Here is a 20,036-nt window from a genome sequence, read left to right on the forward strand (position 1 = left end):
GATGAGTGTCTGTAGGTGGAGCTGTTCTCCCTGTCTAGTTAGTCATGTGGTGGCTTATACCGTTCCTGCTAACACCTCTATTTAGAGAGTAGATACAGTAGATACACAGTAGCAGATGTTTACATCCCCATAAAAGACTCCCAAGATAATTCTGAGGGGTCATGAGACGATCAAAATGAAAAAACAGAAAGTATTCATTGCTGCAGCACAAAATTAGGTTTATTTTTTTTCCAACTCGCTAATGTTTTATTTTTTTCTTGTGAAACCTTGGACACATTAACCTCTTCGGCATTCTGAAAATCCGTGAAATAATGTGAGAATCGGGATCCCTACATGGGTGATGAGATAATTACCAGGTACAAAATAAGGAGAAATCAAATTCTGACAGGTTATTTTTCTGGCTTTTATCTAATATTTGCTCATGTTTAGCCATGCTAGCAGCTCAGAGCCATATGGCAAAGTTGGTCAGCACCATGCCAGTGTTGCAACAGGCCAGAATTCTGAAGTCCCATTAGTCTGAAAAATGTCCCACCAGACCTCAAGCCCATTTCTCTGACAGCCCGCTATCCTAAAAATAAATGCCCATTGTGCAGAATTCATGGTTCTCCAAAAGTACAGTTAGTTTCAATTTCCAAACTGTTTGAGCAACTGATACCAAGTGTTACTGATCCTTTGCAACGTTTCCAAGCATTTGAGCCACCAAACCCTAGTGATTTTTCACCAAACCATCCCTGCTTTTCCACCAACTTTTGTGCCACCAAATGTGGATGTTTTAGCCAAAATGTGATCTTTTCCCTTTTTTTGTTCCTAAACGTAGCCACACTTTCACCACAACATTGTTGAGAAATTTACATAAAAGGAGGTTTACATAAAAGCAATGTAAATATTTTTTCCAGCGATTTCTAACTGCAGAGCTGTGTGGCTGTTTGTCGAAGATCAGACAGGTTACATGTGGGGTACCTCAAGGCATTTGTTGGGCACCCCTATTGTTTCTGTCTTTGTTAATTATCTTCCATTAGTTTTTAAAAAGGGCTCGAGCTGTTATGTCTGTGGATGATTCCACTTTATATGCTGCTCTATCATCAGTAGCAGATCTGAGTAATATTCTAAATAAGGACTTAAAATTAGAGGCGAATGACTTATTACAAATCCAGATAAATATATGTAAAGGATCAAATTTCACAGGATTACAGACAGAGTGGCACATATCCATTCTTTATCCGGAACTAATGAGATATCATAAATCTGCAGACGAACGCAGTATCGCAGACGATCAGTTCTATAATCCGTGCATGTTCACTTTCGCTTAGTTACACCTGCCCCCTCAGCTTCGGCGAACACTCATAAGATGATATGGTGAAAGGTGATGTTGGGTCACATAATTCTGCACCACACGGACGGCAGCTTTAAAGAATGTTTAATGTGTACATAGAGTCACAACACAGCATCAGTGTGTGGCTAATGTTTCAGGATTGACACCGAGGTCTCTCAGGGAGATACACATCACCGTGAAGCTCCAACCAGTTTGGATAGTCCTGTTCATGATCTGTGCAGGAGGAGGAAAGTCAAATCCGCAGCAGTATTTATGGTGGACGGAGAGAGAGGGGGAATGAGTGAGACAGAGAGAGAAGAGAGAGAAAGGGGTCAGAGATTAGAAAAGAGGAGCTAACAGGGGCGAACGGAGAGAGCACATCTGTCAGTGGCTGGAGATCATGGCAGGCCGGAGACAGTAAGGAGCTTACAGCCTTAATCACAATGGGACACTATGGCCATAGTGCAGTGGGGCATTACATAAAATGGGCCACCATTATCCACCATCAGCTCCACTGGATAGTTTGGACTATTATCTACCCAGCAACATTTTCTTTTTGCTCACTGCATTGGTCCACTAGCCCACAGAACAGACCAGAACTCGTGATTATTTCTTCATATTTTTCAGCGCGCTCCCACACATGTGAAAAAGGATCTCAGGGCACATGCAACCCTCTCCAAACTCGTGACGTCACTAAAAACTGCAGGGCCGGCGAACTGAAAGCAAAGCTGCTTTTATAAATTCCTGAAGAGCAGTTTTGCAGATGCAAGGTTTTCACCCGACAACAGCGACACATTCTTCTTTCACACCATTTAAGGGAGGCAAAAAAAAAAAACTTAATCCTCCTAAGATGTGCATGGACGAGCTGTGTGTTTAAAAGACTGGCTATTGTGTGCAGGCTTTGAACTCGCAAGGGCTGGATTCAGAGAGAGAGGCAGAGAGAGCAGAGGAGGAGGATGAAGAGAGGAAGAAGAGGAGGAGGAGGAGGAGGGGGAGGGTGTCAGAGCAGTTGGCTTGCTGTTGTGCTGGCGTGCCGTCAAAGGCATTACCCCCCTACGCCCACCTACCCAACTGCCTGCCCGCCCGGCACCAGCCATACCTCACACAGAGTGACACACTTTCTCTTCGGCTCAGAGCACCTCGGCTCGGCTCGGCCACACAGCGCCTGCAGTCGACTGCTGCGTGTGTGGGCGAGCGTGTGTGTGTTTGTGTGTGTCCTTCAGCAAACTCTGCGTCGTCCTTGAATCTACTCGGACTGTCCTCACACTAAACTCACATGGGGTTCAGCCATCAATACTGCGTTCCCCTGCTGCACCTTAGCCACATTTACGGCTCAGTGCAGCAAAGTCTTTCCTCTCACACGGTCATGTATCAGAGGTTGTTGCAGGTCCTGTGTACAGTACAGTTTCTCAAATTGCTCGTAAGAGATTTATTTGTTTAATATAACTGGTTACTGGCCCAATCAGAATTCACATTTTTATCCCTACACCTTCTTTTCAAGTGCCCCTTTGCCCCTCAGAACAAGGGGTAGTGGTTGAAATCTTCTGGTATACTCACAATTACATTTGCCATTTATCTGATGGAGATAGGAAAGCATGGACGCTCGCGATTTGTTCACAAATTAAGTTTCATGTTATCAGATGATCAAATGAGCCCTCAAATAAAAGAGATCACTAGTTCAGTAGGCTAACATTAGCAACCTGTGCTTCTACCCAGTATGTCTGCACTGATATTAGAGGAGCGGTAACAAGCAGTGTTGCTGCTGGACTTTAGTTAAATTTCAGGCATCATATACCATCAAAGAGAGGACATAAATATGACATGGAAATATGTCAAAATGCAGGACTGTTATACACAAATCAGAAATAACAATGTTAGTTAGCTACCGAGACATCAGCCTACTATTAGCTATTTTTTTGTTATGCTTGTTATAAAGGCCATATTACATTGAATAACATTAAAACAGCAAAAATACAATAGTTATTGTAATTTTTAGATCTTTTTTGATGTAGAAAATACATTCATCGGTTTCTTTTGTTGCGTGTAGCCATCTTGTTAATGTTTTCTCTTCACACTCCATTTTGATTGTGCAAAATGAAGGTGTAATGCTAAGGGATGATTTAATTTTTTATTCTAATTTAATTTTTGATTTAATTTTCATCTGCCCAGTGAAGTATAAGAAGTCAAGTTTCTTTGTTTGCTAATTAAGTGTATGTTTTTGTGTCCAGTTCGAGGAGGCTGAGGCTCTGTCACAGACTGTGGTGTCTATGGGGGAAGAAGCTGGAGAATTTCTACCTCGAGCCTATCTGTCCTTGGGACTCTGCTGCAGTTTACAGGCCTCTGATGGTGAGGACATTCAAACTAGCCATGCTAGTTTGCCCCTTTGTTCACTTTTTATGCTAAGCTAAGCTAACTGTCTCCTGGCTATAGCTACATGTTTGACAAATGGAGAGCAATCAATTAAATTTTAAACTATTCTTTTAAGGATTCATTTTTTAGAAGGGCATAACATGCACCTTTTTTCTGTTGAAGTGTGAGGACTAGTTGACCCCACTTTGCTGTCACTTTATATACTTTATATGACATATAGTTTTACCACTGTGGCAAATAAACATTTCTTTCATCTCTCCTCAGCACCTCTGAAAGCTGATCGTAATGAATTCAACAAAAGAGCACTACAAGCTTTAAGCAAGTAGGTTAATTTTCTTTTCTTCTCCATCATGTTGTATTGTTTCACAGTTTGCTCATATCATATGTGTAGCATTTTATTTTCAGCCTTACCAAATAGACAAAGGTGGTTAACATGTTTGCAGGAGATCTGCATGGGATAGCCATGTTAGCATTGTTGTTGTGAGCATTTTAGCTTCAAAGAACAGCTATTGTGGCTTTAGATTTGGTTCGTATTTTATGCTACTAAGACCCAGGTTTTTGAAGTTTCATATATTGATCAAGTTTGCTGTAAGGCTTTTCTCTCTCTCCTCCACAGAGCTCATTCGTTAGACCCCCAGGATGCTCAGATTGCCATGTACCTGGCTCTCCAGCTGGCCCTTGTACGCCAGGTATAAGCAGAAAAATAGAAAAGTTATTAAATTTTTTTGTTAATATTATGAATGATTAGAAAACATTTCAGATTTTAAGTTAGACCTGAGATGGTCTGTACGTCTGGCAGGTATCGGCAGCCATAGAGCCCCTGCAGGCAGCTTTATCTCTCCGTGGGGACGACTTACACTCCCTCCACCTGCTGACTCTGCTGCTGAGCGCCCAGAAACACCACCGTCACGCCCTGGACACCCTGGGCTTGGCCCTCAGCCAGCACCCCAGCAACTTCAAGTAAAACCCACTAAACTGTCCCACTCACACAGGCAACAGAAAATGTTGGTGGAAGTGTTGGTGAATTGATGATGAGGCACTGATCGATGGCTGTACAGATGGACTTTTAGACTAGGGTGTTTTTTCTGTGTGTGTGTGTGTCTGTGTAAGAGTAGCTCAAGTGAGTGGTGCAGTGAGGCCCTGTCCTAACACTAGTCCTCCCCATAGGGATAGGGTGTCTCAGCTCAACTGTGTTGGAGTCCAAGCACACACACTCACACACACACACACACACACGCACACACACTTACACACACACAAACTTGACGCCTTATTTAGCCGTGCCAGAGTGGAGGCCTGCATTGCGGTACCTATGCCCGTCATACACCCTTACCCTTTTAACACTGCAGCTCTGACCCGAGCCATAGCCTTTCCGACAGAACTGAGTCATCTGACACAGAAACCCACCCGTCTGTTGCACTAAAAGCTTAAAACACACATAAACTGACCCCAACATTTAAACTTTAATTATTTTCGGGCAGGTAGAGATTCAGAGATCTGCTTTGGTCACTTTGAAAAGACATGTTGCAGGGTTTGAATGAACCTTTGACCTTTTGGATATAGGTTGGCGTTTCTTACCATGCATCCATTTCACCAGCATAATCCCCTTTAGTGTAACACTTGACCAAAGTTCAAAATGCAGATACATGTTATACGTTAAAGTATATCACAATTGCTAAAAAGGAAAGGGATAATTTTATTATATAGAGGTTTATTACCTTGCGTTTGTATTTGATTTAATGGCAAAAAATGCAATCACAGTGAAAATTATTGCATTATTTTTTTCCTAAATTGAATTTTTTTTCTCGGCTGAAAGGACTCAAAGAAGTTAAGTCATATGTCACAATTTTTTAAATGAGAATCCAGCTTGAAATGAAATTGTTAATAGCAGGTCAGCAGCAGTATAGGCCCCGAGCATGGTTTAAAATGCTCCCATTATCTCATAGGAAGGACTCCAGTCCGTCATCCTGAACAAACACAAAACATTCATTAGCAGAGGAGGAAGCTCCGTGGCACCATGCGTGGATAACATCAACTATCCAGGCCAATTATTTCACACTAACCATAATATGGAAGCGTGTTGCATCATCTTTCTGATGTGTTTTCTCTCCATTTCAAAGCCCAGTAAAGCATTTCATAATGCAGCCATTTGGGGTCAGTGTTGGCCTCCACGGTCCCAGCACAGACAGATGGGGTACGACCATACATCAGGAGGGCGAGGAAAAGAGAGGAAATGCAGAAAAACAAGCAAATTGATGAAACAACGAAGGGAAGGAAGAATGTAAGAGCCTGACAGGAAGAAGAGAACACAGAGACGGAGTGGGTGGATGCAGGAGAGACGATGGCTTTATAATTACACAAGCTTTACTGATCAGTACTGTATGTACAAATAGAAGATGAAATCTGTTCTCTTTCTATCTAGATGCACACACACGTAGACACACACACACACACCTCCTCCATAGAGACACTTGACTGCTTTGACCCATTTAAGAGCTCTTTTCCGAGCCCAGCCAATCACATCACTCTCTGCGCCAGGAATCCCCATCGCCCCGGTAACCATGAGGTCATATGGGTAGAGCAGGCAGCATCAGTTGTTGTTCCCAAACTGTTGTTATGGAGCGACAGAGAGACATTGAGTCAGAGAGAGAGAGAGAGAGAGAGAGAGAGAGCGAGAGAGAGATACAAATCTATAAACTGCTGGTTCACTGAATGAAACAGCTGAATTACAATTAATTCTTACTGAGTGTCCATTAACTTCAATATAACTTCTAAGATGCACTGACCTGTGTTTCTAATCATAATTTCACCAATCTATCATGCCTGTTAAGCATGGAGACTACTGAAAGCTGAAGAGAGACAGACAGCAGAGATCCGCAGGCCTGAAATGTTAGCCTTAGCCTGACCTGGCCCAATTCATTTGGGTCCAACTGGCCTGGGACTGACAGCTAACACACTTTTTCATCCCTTTATCTTTCTCTCAAAGTAGGACCGCTTGTTTGAGTGTAGCAGTCAGCAGCGTAGCGCCAAATTATGGGCCCTATCCATTAGCAGTCTCTGTGTCCCCACCCCTCCTCAAAATTGATTTCTTTTTTACAGATAATTTAGCAATCAACATTACTCAAGCATGACACATGTATGATTGATATTAGCCTTTTCAACCTGCTTATAACATGACGTACAAAAAAAAGGCTATAAATCATACAACATTGTAGCTATGATGCTAATTTATGACACTGTTTATGTAACAATGCAAATATGCTATAAGATGCATACAAAATAATAATCGAATCTAAAATATTTTAGCTAGTTGGTGCTCTAGCTGCATAAGCAATTTAATCAGTCGGCTCTAGATGCATTCAAGGGGTTAACCAAAGCATTTTGCACCTCTTGTAAGGGGTAAGAGGGGCCTTAGAGAGCCTCCACTATTTTGCCTTATACAAAAATCAGTCACAGAGCCAATTTTTATTTAGTTATGACAGTAAATATTATATTATTATAACATTTTAAAAATGCAAAAAACACCAAAAAAACCCAAACTTTAATTATAGGCTTTTCAAGAGCCCCCTCCCATCGGGGTCCTGAGTAATCAGTCTCACTTTTCCTCCCACCGCTACGCCCCTGGTGGCAGTGTAACAAACACAAGGTCTAGTCTGCTTTGTACTTGTCCAGAATGACTCAGTAACTGACATTGCTAGTGTACATTGTTTAGTACATAAAATGTAAACTTAATCAGTTACAACTAATAGTAGGTCACTGTTAAGAGAAGAATGTTCCCAGTGAAAATTGGACAAGTACTCGATTGTAACATTTAATTATCATCAGTATTTGAACCCGAAACCTGCAATATGTATATGACAATGAATCGAAACTCGGTTAGCATTTATCAAAACCCTTAGGATCATCGCACTGAGGCCGAGCTGCAGACCTCAGAGCCACAAAATGAGAGACTGAGACAGAAAGAGAGATGGGGAGAGAGAGAGAGAAAGAGAAAGAGAGAAAGGAGGTGTTTTCTCAGTAACAAGCTCATTGAATATCATTTGCTTTGGATTTGTGAGCAAGCATCAGAGATCAAAGCTTGCATCGTGCATGGAGCTGGGCATGCCGCGACAGTCGTGTATGTGTTTGTGTAGTGATGTGGGGATGTGGGCGTACGTGTGTGCTAGATTGTAATCTGGCACATACATGTTTGTGTGTCAGAATGTGAGTATGTGTGTATGGGTGTGTGTGTGTGTGTGTGTGTGTGTGTGTGTGTGTGTGCGTGCATGTGTGTGATTCTTGTTAGCCACTGCCTCTCTGCACCACAGCAAACTGTCAGCTCACTGTAGCACACTGAATTTCTCCTTTCTCCTTTTCTCCCACATTCTCTACCCCCGGCTCCTGTGTCTCTCTTTCTCCTTCTCTTCCTTACTCTCTGTTTCTTTCTCACCCTGTCTCTCCTTGCCTCTCATCTTTTTTATCTCTACGTCTGTTTCTCCCCTTTCTTTGAAATTTTAATCACCCAGTAAACAGGCATGCATTTCAATGTGAAATGGGATTCTGCTGCAGATTGAGAGAGCTAAGGCGAGAGAGGGAGAGAGGGAGAGAGGGGGAGGGTTGTGTGTGTGTGTGTGTGTGTGTGTGTGTGTGTGCGTGTGGGAGCGTGCGTGTGTGCGTGAGTGTTAGAGGGAGAGAGAGAGAGAGAGAGAGAGTGATCATGGTCTCGTAGTTTGTACTAAAGAGAATGATTAATCCCAGCCTTTGATTCTGCATTCATCTAACGGGATGTTGCAGTATGAGCAAGTGTGTGTGCTGTGCATGCGTGTGCATCTGTGCAAGCATGTGTATTAGTGTGCACATGCATGCCTGGCTGTTGCTCTGCTACACAAAGCAAGCATGTCTGCACAGGCTTGTGTGTGTTAATCTCTATGCATGCATTGTATATGCTGTATCTATATCTCTATATATATCTATCTCTCTCTCTCTCTCTCTCTCTCTCTCTCTCTCTCTCTCTCTCTCTCTATATATATATATATATATATATATATATATATACTACATGCATGCGTCCATGTGCGTGTAGAGAATACACTCTCTGATCTGTGGGAGTGCAGAATGAGTAGTACTGTAGATATACCACTTTTTCAAGGGAACATTATTAGCTATTTTTATATGGAGTTTACGCTGGCACTCACCACTCTTAGCTGGCCTCCGCCGAGCATTTACACAGAGTTACACTGCTTGATGCCATCCGTCCTCAAACACTATGCTCTGCACACACCAGGCTCACTCTCAGGAGCCTCGAAATGACAGCCTTTGTAATCTGATGTGTAGTTTTGAATGCTGTAATCTTGATGAAATCTATCTTTCGTGACGCTGCAAGGGAAACACTGGCTGTGATCGAGTGTTGAATAACAAGGTGGAAAATACTCTATACTTGGATGATTGAGATCAGTTTGATAATACTGTTATATGCACAGTTTTTAAACTCAGGGAGTTTTAAATATGTAATTTAACTGCCAATGGGTAGGTCTAAATTCTCAGATAGTGGCTTTGCATTTTGAATAAGGGCTTTTAGATATCCTGAAATGAGAGAAGAGTTTCATGAGTAGTTTTTCCAGTTTTTATAAGTATATCTTATAATACTTTTGTACAGTCTATCCCATTTTCTGCTTTACTTCCCAACAATACTGTTCACTATCAATACAAACTTAAGTCGTCCTTCACATTTGCTCTGTAACATTTTAATTTTGTCTTTCAACAATGCTTAAAGAAGTATTTCACTGCTCCAAAGATGGCCTTTGAATAAAACGGGGTTGTCTAAACAGTAGAAAGACAAAAACCAGTGACCAGAGAAATCAAAGAAAAAGGTCTGTGGCATTTGCTTCACAAGTACCAGACTGTACTGTGCCGCAGTGGACAATAAACACTCTCACTGCTTAGTTATGTTGATGCCAGATTGTCCGTTTTTTTTTCAAGGAAATAACATGGCAGCCGGCTGGTAACAAACAATCTGAAATTACAGTCAAATAGTGAGCTAAAATATGTTTCTGTAAAGAAATAGTCAACGCAGTCTTGGTTTGTATTTAATAAGCAATGCTTAGTTGAACCGTCTGATTTCAGTTTTGTTTGAGTTTGAGAGAAAGAGACTTGCTTCTCTCTTGATCCGCTTCTATACTCTAGTTGTCTGTGGTGGTGGGCAATATGAAAGTGCAAAAGTACAATTTGTAATTCAGGCAACAGCCCTAAAGTCAGTGAAGATCAGCAGGAAGATTTGTTTGACACTTCTATTTTACAAAACAGGTTGGAAATCAGCAAAGTATCCCAGATACACTGGTCTCCTCTGGATAAGATAACCATTACTTCTATGTTTGTTGTTTCAATTATTTCAACTTTTTTTTTGGTGAATCATGTTCTATCCATAATTTTGGCTTGGCGGACAGCTCTAAAAACTATAATACCCATGAGCTGTTGCCAAGGGGAGGAAACCAGGCAAACACAGTGCCTCAAAAGTTGACCCCAAGTTTAAAAGTGAAGTGATTTAAGATGCAGATTACAAATGTATGTTTTTCAACAGCATAATATGTAGCTTTGTAATTAACTTCTTCCCTAGAAATGTTGACATACAGAAGCTTGTGCCCTCTACTTTTTGTGAAAGAAAAAAATTCACCAGGAGGTGCTGACTTTCACTGATGATAGCTTAAGAGAAAAACCAACACAGAGCTGATACAATTAGAATTCATCTTTGAATGAGACCAGTGTTTGTGAAAAAACAGGCACAATACATTTTTTTTTAAAACTCAGCCATTCCTTGAACAACAACTTTTATTTTGGAAATTTGTAGTACACTCAATTTCAGTGGCTTTTTGTGTTGCACATGCAGGATACAGAGTCAGCGAAGTCAGGTCTTTGTGCGTATGTTACAAACCCATACACACTTTTTCACATTTCAACATTAGGACGGATTTGTACCATCACAGTGCTTCTAAATGCTTTGCCACACTGGTAATAGGTAGCCTAGAGACACACACACACAATCACACACTCTGGTGGACCCCTACTGGCAGGCGTATCCTTAACACAGCGTCCCTCGGCAGCACTTGTCAGCCGCACGTCAGAAAATCCAACCCCCTTCCTCCCACACACACATGCACTTTCAATTTTTTTTCTTTTCCAACATCCCTCCATCTTCCCCACACACCCTCCTCCACACACATACACACACCCTTCCCCCAATCGTCCACCGACCCGTGAGTCCGTAACGAGGCACATTTCACTGAGAGTTTTTTCCCCTGACACGATCTCGTCTTGCTCTGCTATTGATCCTCGCCCTCTCTCCATCCCTTCATCCATTTTTGCGTACCCTCCCTTCCTCCTTTCTACCTTTCCCCTACTCCCCCTGGACCTCTGGAGGAGCCTCCAAGAACAGAGAGGCAGTGGACAGGCAAGGCAGGCGGGCGTCCAGTGGGCCCAACACCATAGTCTCTCTGCCTCTCTGGCTCTCTCTCTCCTCACACTCATGGATGAGTGATGCCCATGACAGACTGCATCCTCTGAGAGCCCCTTCTGGCAATTACCACACACACACACACACACACACGCACTCACACACACACACATGTTCACATCAGAGACTCCCGCATCACTTAACCAGTTGTCTTCAACTAAAAGGGCAGAGCGGAAACACTCTATGGCCTGTACTCATCAACCTCTCAACACACTACAGCACACACACACACACACACACACACACACACACACACACACAAACACACACACACACACACACACACACTGTGGCTTATGCACTCTCAGAGCTTGTTGTTGATGACTATCTTTACCCCCTCTGTTTGTATCGATCCACGTGTGCCTCTCACCACATGCATCAGTGAGATGTTGATGGGTTCTAAGCACTTACAAAGCTAATGTAGAAGCTCAAACACTTGTTCATGAACATGACTATGTACATACATGCTTATTCATATGCTTCTTTGTTTTTAGAACTAAATCTGTAACCGTCAGCTGCATGGGATAATATAGAGCTGTTTGCAGGTTAGATGCATTTTTTATCAAAAGTCGACAGTAAGAAGTACTGAAAGCCTTACTTCATTATAGCACAGTTCATTTCACTGAATGTTATGTTGTATGTTGATACTTTAACCAGTGTGATCAGTGATAATAAGAACAGGTTTGACTGGGTTCAGGCCAACAGTATCATCCTTCCACGCTGATTTACTCAGTTTGCAGGTTAAAATCCATACGGGTATAAAAACAGCTGATACTGTTTGTGGTGCACAAGCAGTATAACAATTAATTAAGACGGTTGTGTGTGTGTGTGTGTGTGTGTGTGTGTGTGTGTGTGTGTGTGTGTGTGTGTGTTTTCTGGTCCAGTCTGCTGTTCACAAAGGTGAAGCTTCAGGAGGCCCTCTTTGGCCCTGCTGTGGCCCTGCAGACCTGTGAGGAGATGCTGCAACAGTGGCAAAGCCGCTATGATGTCAGCCGCTCCAGGTGGGTGTGTGCGAGCAAAATGTGCGTTTTATGGAATTCCATTCATGTCAATATTAAATAATTAAATAAATATGCCGAATGAGTGTGGAGCAAGAGATTGTGATTCAGTGCTGCTCTGGTGCTGTTGCTTTGGTCTTAATCTTGAGATAAGCTCACACCATTCATTTAAACAAAACAGATGAAATTAAAAAAACAGCTGGGAAATAAATGTGGCATTTGGATATACAAGTCCCATGAAATAAACAAATATGGAATTTTAAAGTAAAAGTCCTCTGAAATAAATAAAAATAGTCATTTTTTTAAGAATTAAAAATTAAAAAATTAAATTAAATAATTAAAGTATTTATTTATTTAACCATATGGACTCATTTTTTTATTAAATGTTTTCATTGAACCAAGCTAGAGAGTGGCTTGGACAGAACATATTCTTTTTTAATTGTTTGGCTGTCGATGTTTAAATCTAAAACTAAACTTCCAACACTTGAAAGAAAAGTTTAATATGAAGCATTTGCTGAACCTTATGATTCTGAGGTCAGCACAGTGTATGCAGTGTGTGCATCAGTGCTTGTGCGTGTGTTTGTTCATCATGTTTGTGCTGCACTGTTTGTGTGTGTGTTGCAGTGAGACAGATGACAGTAGCAGTATACCAATGGCCGAGAGGGCAGAGGTCAGCCCCGGAGCCAGGAAACCCTCTATCCACCTCACCCTGCCTGACTTCCAGGACGCCTCCACTGGTCTGCTCTCTCCCTGGTTAAAGTCTTTCTAATAAGCAGCTGTCACTGTACATGTTTGGATTTCAACATGCTGAATCGATTATTTTAAGTTAAACACCTCCTCCATTTTCTCTGGTGTTGTGTAAATGAAAATTAGTGTGTGGGTCAGCATCTGACCTGTTGTGGATTGAAACTATGTTTGCCTGAAATATTAAATATCAGTGATCCGACTCACCTTAACACCTGTGTTTCTAGCAGGGTCAAGGATCTGTTCACTTGCCATTCAGCCACAGGATATCTATTGATGTTCTGAAAATGAGCAGATAATTAATGTTTGTTTTTCTCAGAATGGCTGTCTACTGTCATTATATTATTTTCTGATGGCAAATGTTTTATTTTATGATTCATATTGTCATGTTTTGAGGCTTTTGAATAGATTTTGAGTGTTTTTACAACAAAATATTGTTTTTATTGTTCATTATTTGTAATCTATTCAAGTAACCTAAAAAAAAAACAAACAGTCATTTTTAGCTCTAAAAGTAAGTGTTTTTTATTCCTTCTCTTTCCCTCACAGGTTCATTGAGCCCTTCGTCAGTTGCAGCATCTCGTCTGGAAGCAGCCCTCTCTGAGGTATCAGACCTCAGCTCCATCCGACGCCAAGGACCCACCTACATCTGGAACACCCTGGAACGCATTTGGCTGCAAGCTGGTAAGACATCCGCATACACAGCTGCCGTATAACAACAATTTTTCAAACCTTAGAGTTGGAATCTCTTGGAAGAATTTTATATTCTTATGTTCACTCTTGTCTGCGGTGCAAGTCAACTAGTTGCAATGTAAAAAGTTGACTATGCGGAAATGTTTGTTTGAAAACTGGCAATTAAAAGTAATCAGATTCCACGGTTTTGTGGGTCTCATTGCCATTAAGCCTTTTAAATAATAATGGCCACATTCAAATTGAATTGACATAGACTGTTGCTTATGAAGTTTAATTGTAACATTTCGATCGCCTAAAAAGTCTTGTTCAGCATTTAGTTTTACTAACAGACCCTCAGGAGTCAGATGCTTAGTTTTTCCAGTGAGTACATTGTTTTAATGGTTTTAACCCTGTTTTTTTGTTAGTGAAGATTAACATTAGAATTATTACAGTTAACCTTAAGTATAAATGTAATATGCTATCCAAGCTAGCAGCTAGTATTAGAGATATCTCCACCCTCTGGTCCAAATGTGGTCACTTCTGGTTCTAAAAATCCAAGATGGCGAGTCCACAAACCAACAGGTGATGGTTATGGTGCTTATATCCATTTTTTTTTTACAGTCTAAAATAAAAATATCAGATGGAAACTTCTGAATGAGAATCTTCTCTACACAGCCTGTACTGTGCAGATGCTACTGTGTAACTGTCTTACGCAGCGTTCTGACCTGCTTACGAGCTCAGTTGAATCTCAATCTCTAGGGAGTGAGGTATCGTTTATTCACTTAGTACAACATGAGCACACATTTTATCATGTTCTGAGCACTGCAGACACAGAAATTTACTTCAGGTCAGCTATAAATGAAAGGCTGTAAAATCCCGTGGCATAAATAAGGGTCACATATGTACAACAAAACAATTTTGGCCAGAGATGATATACTTGTGTATAGTGTAAAATGACATAATTCAATGTCATTACTGCAGCCATTTTCTGCTTTTGCAAACAACAGTATACAAGGGCATGTTTAACAATTTAGTGGGTAGAACCATTTCAGCCCTGTTAAAGGGTGCATACCTTATAGGAGTGCGTACCTGCATGCACGTGGCCACTGTTCTATTAAGGGCAGAATGGCAGTGATGCATACCACTATTACTTCCACCCCTTCAGCCTCAGTCTGCCTGTGGAAGTTTACAGGAGCAGAGCGTTAGCAGGAAATGAAGGGAGAGAGTGCAGAGATGCTCCGCACAAACAAACACTCCATCCATCCACTCAGCTGGAGTGTATGAGGCATGAGAACGGGAATCCATACAGCAGCCGAGCGAAGGCAGTGATGCAACCAGCATACCAGCGTGTTACAGTGCAGGATGGGATGGTTGGGGGGGGCGCGGGGTTGAGTCCCCTGTGGCCTACTGTAATTCGAAGGTTATTTTCTATGTCCAACCTTTGAACTGTGCTATTCCTCTGCTGAGAACAGGCAAAATGGAATCTGATCGTTGCTGATTTGAACTAAATTACGTGTGTGTGTGACCAGGGTCGGGTCTCTTTACTCAGGGCCGAGCCAGTTTTACCCCCTCTCTCCTTCCCAACATTCCTCTTCTCATCGGTCACTTCCTCTCACAATCTGACTTCCTCATCAGCCACATAGGGAGAAAAAAAAAAAACCACTTTAAATACATTTAGCTGTATATATCCATGCCAAAACACACACGCGCACATACCTTCAAACATGTAAATAGGCTGCATGAAATGAAATATTTTCTCTGAGAGCTCAGGTGAGGAGCAGGAAACGGCCTTACATAACCAGAAAGCATTCACTGAATCCTTTTTCCCCGAAGTGTAGCTATGAAAAGGAACCCTGAGGCTGGGAAATGGCTCTTTTTCATCTCGCCATGGTAGCATGCATGCACTAAGTATTTCCCATCTGTGCATCTATGAGATACAGGTAAACAAACTAAACATCCGCGACCAAACACACACATGGGTTCACACAGCGCTCAGGAGCAGACGGCGTGTACAATGTATTTACGCAACACAGTTCACTATCTCTCTGTGACTGCTGTCAGAGCTGAAGAGTTTCTTTCTCAGGGTTTCTCTGGGTGTTGACCCAGCGTCCACTCAGGAGGATGACTGGCAGCTCCCTGCGTCAGCATCCCATCCTGATATTGGTTTGCTGAGGTCCCAGGGGCGGGTCCTTTGGTCAGCTCTGTGTTCAAATCTTATTGGATAATGACTTGCATGTAGGCGTGATTGTGTGTGTCTGTGTGTGTGTGTGTGTGTGTGTGTGTGTGTGTGTGTGTGTGTGTGTGTGTGTGCCTGGGGTTTGTCCTCATCTTCCCAGCGGCAAAGAAAGAAGGCAGGCAGCGTTAGTATGCGATGGCCATATTTAGGCAAGACTTTCATGACTTCCCAGACACTTCATTGCTCCCACTCTCCCTTTCACACTGTCTGTGTGTGTGTGTGTGTGTGTGTGTGTGTTTTGTGGGGGGTTCCATCCAAGTGTAGTGTTTTGTGTTTGTATTTGAGTACTGCACAGTTTACATTAATGTCATGCCGCTGAACTCACAGTTAAGTCATCTCTGTCACTCTCACATGTTTCTGATGGGATTAATACATTTCTCTCATTTCTCCCTCTCCCTGATCCTCTCTCCATCGTTCTTCATCTTTCATTTTCTCACCCTCTTTTCCTCCCCATCCCTCTTCTTCCTTGCTCTCTGTTCTTTTCTGCCCCTTACCATCCTGCCCCATCCTCCCCGCATCACTCTTTTTTCTCTCTCTTTTGCCACCTTTTTCTCACATCCTAACTCCCTACCTCCCACCATCCTCACCCCTCTTCCTCCCTCCTCTGTCCCCATCCTCTCCTCCAGGGGAGTTGTTCATGGCAGACGGTCGGCTAAAGGAAGCCCAGTTCTGCTTAGCCGAGGCCAGCGCACTCTTCCCCAACTCGTACTCCGTGCTGCTGCAGCGGGGCCGTCTGGCTGAGCTCCGGGGCCAACTGGACGAAGCCAAAGGCCTGTACGACGAGGCCCTAGCCATCCATCCCACAGGAGAGCGCATACTTGTGCACATGGTGAGAGACAGGGAAAGCTTTAGAGGCTGATAAATTGAATTTGATGTAACACTGTGTTCATTGGTCAGTATGCACATACAGACGCACCCACAACATGCGTGGATACGCAAACAGATTTTAATTGCATTACTTGACTCTATTAGATTACCGCTGATGTAAGATGCAGGCCGAGTGTGTGCATACACACATCCATGCACACATTTTTAATGCTTTATTTGACTTCACTGAATTGCATTACAATGTTTTTGGCACAAGAACTTCAGAATCAAGTCATCTTCACACACACAGTCATGTAGGAATGCAAACATTTAAATGTTGTTCTTAAATCCACTTAATTCAATCAGAACTTGGACAAAATTATACATTTTGTCAGGTCTTCGTAACTGTACACAAACACAGTGGGGGAGAAAGCACTCAGAAAATAAGTTACTTAAATACTTACAATGTAACAATACTCTATTACAAGTAGAAGTACAGCATTCAAAATCACAATCAGTAAAAGTCAGGAAGTATTAAAGTACCAAAAGTAAAAGTGCTCATTGTGCAGAATGGCTGATTTCAGAATTATATATATTATATTACTGAATTATGATCAATGATGCACTAATATGCCACTACATCGCTTTAATGTTGCAGCTGGTAAAAGCTGGGACAATTTTATTTACTTTATATGCTGCTGCTTAGCTTCAACTATAATATTACATCATAATTTATATATTTTTTTGAAAATATTTTTAGATTTTGTATTTATATTCTGAATCCACAAAGTAAAGTTATCAACTAAGTGTTGTATTGTAAAATGTACAAAATTAGCATCTAAGATGGAAAGGAGTTGAAGTATGAAGTAACATAATATAAATGGACTTACTCATGCAAACTACAGGTGCTTCAAAATTGTACATAAGTACTTGAGTAAATGTTACATTTTACTACTGCAAACACACCACCAAACAGTACACAAACACACAGCCAGTTGGTTAAGAAGGTGTACTTTCACATGATGTCATCTCGAGAAATATCTTTCTTTCCATGCCAAGTGATTGCATCTCAACAGGTAGGCTAAAAACCTGGCATCTTTAGAAATTAATGACACCCCACTGTTATGTGGAAGGCAGTGATGCATTGCTATAATATTGCAGAGAAAAAGAAGTGGTCTACCGCAGTAGTCTTCCCTTAAAAGATGGAAAAAGTGGTTGCTTGCAGTAAAAATGTTGAAAATCAATACCATAATACCTAACCTTATTTTAAACAGGATAATACTAAACAAGTATATGAATAAATCACATGGATAACAATGTCTTTGCTTTGAAAGGGTTGACGAATCAATATCAGCTGGAATATCTGTGATTCTTCATCAGAGCATTAATGTATCCTGGCATGTTTTATCAATATCTAATCAATACTTCATTAGGCTGAATCAGGTGTGTTGGAAGAGCGGAACACAATTCAATCAAAATGCTGAAGCTGTGTTGCTATTAGCTGCTTATTTTAGCTTCCAATATGGAAGTAAAAACAGCCACTCATTAGCCTACTCTTTTGAACCTGAACAAACTTTGAATTCTTCTGTTTTTTTAATAGGTTACAGAGAATGTTAGCCTCCTATACTCAACTTTTTTCTCTGCTGTAGTACCTATAGTCATTTATAGCAAATTATCCTCATATACTCATCTGTGTGGTATTCACTTTCTGAAAGGAAACAGAAAGGTTGACTGATAAAGTTGGCTTATATCTTGTGCAATTCAGCAGGAACAACAAGTTTGGCTTGCTAATAGCTGTTAATACAAGTTGACAGTAGCAATGGCAGCTGCTCATAATCATTACTCTTTTGGAACTGAATAAATCTGTTCTGTTTTTTTAAAAGTCTATCAGCCCTATAAACTCAGCTACTGTATGTAGTAGTAAGTAGGCTTTGTCCCCATGAAAAGAAACAGCAAGATTAGTAGCTAAAATTAGCATTTTACATGTGTAATTCAGCAGACATTTTTAGACTAGCTTGCCATTAGCTGCTACTATTAGCTAAAAAGTTGGCAGTAACAATGGGCAGCTGCTCAAAATCCTTACGTTTTTGGAAAAACATTTGTTGAGTTCCAAAAGACTATAGAGTAATCTAGCCTCATATACTCAACCACACTGTATGTAGTGATAAGTGTTGTCTCTTTCTGAGAGGAAACAAAGGTTGGCTGATTAAATTTGCATGTTTCTTGTGTAAGTCAGCAGAAATGATTAGGCTAGCTTGCTGTCAGCTGCTAATATTAGCTCTCAAGAGCAATGGCAGCTGCTTATAATCAACACATTAAAAAAATAGAGTTGAGTTCCACAAGGCTACAGAGTAAGTTAGCCTCATATACTCAGCTACACTGTGTGTAGTAATGAGTATTATCCCTTTCTGAGGGGAAACATAAAGGTTGGCTGATAAAATTAGAATATTTCCTGTTTAATTCAGCAGAAATGATTAGGCTAGCTCGCTAATAACTGTTAATATTAGCTCTCAAGTTGGCAGTAGCGATGGCAGCTGCTCATAATCATTAATCTTTTTGTCACTTGTGCAGTGCTGTGCTGTGTCAGTGTCAGAATTGTGGTCATTATAGTTCAAATTATCACATTATGGCGCTGGTGCTGATTTGTTGTGGGCAAACTTCAAATTTCACAAAATAGAAACAAACAGACTTTGGTCCATAACCAACAAATGATAAATTCGGCTCAAAGACTCGCCTTCTCTCTCCTGATCACTCCCCCACATCTCTTTCATCCGAGCAGATCCTCTCTCTCTCACTTCCGCACTAAAGAGATCCTCTCTCGCCCACTTCCACCCACTCCCTCGCTCCGGCTCTCTCCCAGTCTGTTTTCCAGATGATCCACTGGATTAACCACAGCTGCTATGACCTTTGAACTCTCACTGTTGTCATGGTGAAAGGACCAGAGAGGGATATTCCTAAATCCACTGACAATGCCGGACACACGCTCACAACCACACATGCACACAATGTCTGTGGTCTCCATAGTGACCATAGATGTGCTGGTTGATATCTCTTTGACTTGAGTGCTGGCCACCTTGTGACCACATAAGGCTAATGCTTTTGCTCCGACTGTGCACTTTAATGTGGATGTGTGTGTGTGTCTGCGTGTGTGTGGAAGTGCAGTCCCATTGGGGTAGACGGAGGTACGCTACTCTTCCATATTTGGCCTGTGGGAGAACCAATCCCAGGGGGTGAGAAGTTGAAACAAAGCCAGCTGGCAGTGTCCTATACTCTGGGTCTCTTACAGGGCAGATGTGTTCTTAGTCTGAAAGTGTGTGTGTGTGTGTGTGTGTGTGTGTGTGTGTGTGTGCGTGTGCCTTCCACCATGGATTTGGCACATATGGACCTTTTTTTTGACTTGAACCTGCATTAAAG

At 41.6% G+C, this 20,036-nt stretch overlaps 1 protein-coding gene across 1 annotated transcript in view; it reads left to right on the plus strand.

The window, feature by feature from the left end:
• The window catches only part of ttc7a (tetratricopeptide repeat domain 7A), a 52,133-nt gene that overhangs the window by 20,638 nt on the left and 11,459 nt on the right, over window positions 1-20,036 (plus strand). Inside the window, exons 12-19 of the mRNA XM_042502243.1 lie at window positions 3,541-3,658; window positions 3,947-4,004; window positions 4,299-4,371; window positions 4,482-4,642; window positions 12,053-12,169; window positions 12,791-12,903; window positions 13,457-13,591; window positions 16,442-16,644. Of these exons, the coding sequence (XP_042358177.1) occupies window positions 3,541-3,658; window positions 3,947-4,004; window positions 4,299-4,371; window positions 4,482-4,642; window positions 12,053-12,169; window positions 12,791-12,903; window positions 13,457-13,591; window positions 16,442-16,644 (978 nt within the window). The remainder of the gene's footprint in view (window positions 1-3,540; window positions 3,659-3,946; window positions 4,005-4,298; window positions 4,372-4,481; window positions 4,643-12,052; window positions 12,170-12,790; window positions 12,904-13,456; window positions 13,592-16,441; window positions 16,645-20,036) is intronic.

This window comes from Plectropomus leopardus, chromosome 15, assembly GCF_008729295.1.
Source record: "Plectropomus leopardus isolate mb chromosome 15, YSFRI_Pleo_2.0, whole genome shotgun sequence".
In the NCBI taxonomy this organism is placed as follows: domain Eukaryota; kingdom Metazoa; phylum Chordata; class Actinopteri; order Perciformes; family Serranidae; genus Plectropomus; species Plectropomus leopardus.